General features: G+C 39.0%; 1 protein-coding gene across 1 annotated transcript; it reads right to left on the reverse strand.

Moving 5' to 3' along the window:
- Positions 1-552: 552 nt before the first annotated feature.
- On the reverse strand, positions 553-2,934 carry LOC147947676 (uncharacterized). The gene is made up of 2 exons (XM_087506777.1): positions 1,159-2,934; positions 553-868 (listed from the first exon to the last, which is right to left on the reverse strand). The coding sequence occupies exons 1-2, from the start codon at positions 1,994-1,996 to the stop codon at positions 834-836; spliced, it is 873 nt and encodes a 290-aa protein (XP_087362903.1). The 5' UTR covers positions 1,997-2,934; the 3' UTR covers positions 553-833.
- Between the last annotated feature and the right edge of the window lie 773 nt (positions 2,935-3,707).

Here is a 3,707-nt window from a genome sequence, read left to right on the forward strand (position 1 = left end):
CATAAACACACAACGGCGACTTTGTGAAGCAAATTTGTCCCCTCCTCGTGTTTGGTTATGAGCGTAACACAAACTCCCAAAAACTCTGAGATGATCATAGGAAGGAACCTTCTTGAAAAGCTTTTCAAACGGAGTAACAATGCCAAGTACCACACTTGGTGTTCGATTTATCAAGTAGCCTGCGGTTAGCACACATTCACCCCAAAATTGAATGGGAAGATTAGCTTGAAATCGCAAGGCCCTTGCAACATTCAGTATGTGTCTGTGTTTACGCTCTACTCAACCATTTTGTTGTGGAGTGCTTACACATGATGTCTCATGCAGTATTCCACATTGCCGAAAGTACTCTGTTAGTGATACAAACTCCGAACCATTATCACTTCTTATAGTCTTTACCCTTGTGTTAAACTGTCGTTCCGTGAGTGCGAAGAAATTTTTCAATTTCTCAGGTGCTTCACTCTTTTCTGTTAGGAGATACAACCAAACTCCTCTTGAAAAATCATCAACGATTGTTAAGAAATATCGTGCACCGGTATGAGATGGTACTCGATATGGTCCCCATAAATCCACATGCATTAACTCAAAATTTTCTGAAGTTTTATTCATACAAGTTGGAAAACAATCACGAGTTTGCTTTGCGCGGAAACAGACTTCACACGCTTTATTCTGACTAGCAACAGAAACAAAACTAGAAACACAAGGAAGCAATCCAACAATTTTGGTAGACGGATGTCCCATTATTGAATTCCACAACTCCAAAGACGTGTCTTCTTTTTGTTGTGACCGCTGCTACAATCTCCGTACTGCGGAAGTGGAAGGTTCCTCCAACTCTCTTACCAGCTCCAATCACCATCCTCGTAGGTCGGTCCTGAACAACAAGGAATGTGTCAGCCATTTGTACTACACACCGGTTTTCATCCATTAGTTGACACATTGATATCAAATCCGACTGCAACCCTTCAACATAATAAACTGACTTCAAAACCAAATTCGAACCAAGTCGTATGGTTCCTTCTTGGTGAGAAACCTTTTCTCTGCTGTCAGCCATGATTATCAAAACCGGTGACATGGCTCTTACATCAGACATTGTTTCAAACCGGCCTGTTAAATGGTGTGAAGCACCGGTGTCCAATATCCAAGAAGGAAAAGAAGACTTACCCGACACTTTTTCTGTTGTTTGTTCCTTGGTATCATTGAGGATGCTCTTAATTGACTTCCATTTTTGATCCGTGAAGCTGCTCACTCCGTCACGATCCTGATCAGTAATGACGTGGTTTGCTTGTTCGTGACTCGTGTTCTCCACCGCTGGAACAATGACACGATTAGCATAGGTTGGTTGTCCCCTGCCTCTTCCCCCACTGGAGCTAGCACCACCACGTCCGCGACCTTGAAGTGAACGACTCTTTGGCCTGTCTCCCCACCACACCGGATATCCAATCACAGCATAACAAGTATCTGATGTGTGACCAAATCGATTGCAGAGTTTACAAACCCCCGCTTTTTCTTTTTCCTCAAGTCGAAATCTTGGTTTGGTGTGAACAGCAAACGACACCACTTCTGGTCTTTCTTCTCCACTCACACAAAGATCCTCTTCTTGTCTCACAATGTTGTAGACTTCTTCCAAAGGTTGGAAAGGTACTCTCGCCACCAAACTCGACCGAACAGCACAAAACTGTTCATCAAGACCACAGAGAAACTGATGGACTTTATCTTCTTCACGATCAGCTTCTTGTGCAGTTGCAAGATCACATGTGCATAGTCCACACTTGCACGCTCTTATTGGACGATACACAGCGAGACTATCCCATATGTGATTCAGTTTCCCGTAGTAGGCTTCAATCGCGACTCCTATCTGTTTGCAACAAGCCAATTCAGCCTTGATTTGTTGAATACGAGACCCATTAATGACAGCAAATCGTTTCCTCAGGTAGTCCCACAAATCTTTTGCGACATCCCTATGAGATATTGTCGAACGCAGCATCGGATCAATTGTCATCTTGATCCAAGACACAAGTAATGCTTGAATGGTCCACCAATCTTCCAAATCAGAGCCTTCTTCAGGTCAAGCAATGGATCCATCCAAGAAACCAAATTTCTTGCGAGACGTCAACGCCGTCTTCATTCCACATGCCCACTCATCGTAATTAGTACCCTTCAGTAGAGGATGAGAAATCACCGCTCCTGGATTGTCAGCCGAGGTCAGATCATAAGGTGAGATGGTTGTTCTCACCTCCACAGTTGCAGTCGCCGTTGTCGGGGAAGCAGTAGTCGGGTTCGGATTCGTTGCCATTATAGCAATCAAAGATCAAGAAATCTTAGAATTTTATCGAAAGAAAAATAGTATCAGGCTCTCTGATACCATGGAAAATAAACAATGTCGAAGGAATTTATGTGTATTCCTCAAAGTGAGCGATTACATATATATACAAGTCTAGCTGAACTGCAAACTGAAATATAGGAGAATCTACTAGTTACAACGATATGTGCAGCTGTTGCGGAACTGTAAGTCGGAGAAGGCTCTTATCTGAAGAATTAGCATCTAGTCGAATATGCTGTATTAAGTGACCGGTGTTGACCAAACCAATAGTAAACCGTATTTCAATAGAATATGTATCCTTTTGTGTTACCATTGACCAGTAAAACCTCTATAGGGTAGTAGTCTATAAATTAATAAACATTATAAATTAATAATTTTTGTTGATTCTGAATTGGATCCGTATACATAATGGTTATCGAATAAAAATGTACATAATAGTTATCGAATAATAGCAAAATAAATTTTGTTGTCTTGAATCGGGCCAGTGTACCTGAATCAATTCCGTGCTGCCAACGGTGAACAAACACTGGTATCTCTTTCTCTTCTAATCAGGAGAACACTCGCTTTAATGTCTTACATCCTCAAAATCAGGAGGAGCTATGGAGCCAACTGTGGCTAGTGAGCAAAAAAACAAAAATAGTCCCTTCTACTGATGTTCTTCCTCCTAATTAATGCTCCTACAACTTCCAGCTCTCTCCAACCAGGCCAATCAGGACCACCTAACCAGTCTCAAAATTATTCAGCTGGTAAAAAAAACACATCCTCGGCAAAGCCACCAATGGTAGGTGTCAACTTATCATCTATCTTTGCTTCTTGTCTCTACATCTACCATCTATATATAAAATTTTGGAGACAGTTATAAAATAAATATTCAAGATCACACTTATTTACAGGCATGCCATTAACATTAAATAATTAATTTAATAAATAAATTAACTCTGCTTATATTTAATTTTTTTATAAAAACTAATTGTTTTAAAAGGTAACACATAATTGTAAATATATATAAATTATATTTCCTTATTTTATAAGGAAGTGAGTGAAAATGTATTGTTCTTTAAAATTTGAAAAACTGATTTGATAAAATGTGACTTTTAGCCTCACATACTATATTTTATTTTCATGGGTTTCGTATGATGAGTTTTTGCGGATTAAAAATCTTTGAACATGTTGCGTGATCCGCCTAGCATAGCGGGTTTGGACTATAGAACCAGCACTAAAACTATTAGTTTATTTCATGTACTATAGATTTGTAGTCATAGTTTGAAAAATTAACTTATAAATTATTTAGTAGATGAACTACAAAATATTACACATACTACAACATATTCTTAATATTCAAAAAAAAGAAAAAAAAAATGTATACACATCTGTTTAATTATAGAAAACA

Source organism: Camelina sativa, chromosome 3 (assembly GCF_030686135.1).
Source record: "Camelina sativa cultivar CO46 ecotype springtype chromosome 3, ASM3068613v1".
NCBI classification, from domain to species: domain Eukaryota; kingdom Viridiplantae; phylum Streptophyta; class Magnoliopsida; order Brassicales; family Brassicaceae; genus Camelina; species Camelina sativa.

Excerpts from the sequence above, each read along its gene's own strand:
- LOC147947676 (XM_087506777.1), bottom strand. The coding sequence starts at position 1,996 with ATGACAATTGATCCGATGCTGCGTTCGACAATATCTCATAGGGATGTC. Across the intron at positions 869-1,158 it reads AACAACAGAAAAAGTGTCGG|GACCGACCTACGAGGATGGT; the intron begins GTAAGTCTTCTT and ends CTTGTTGTTCAG.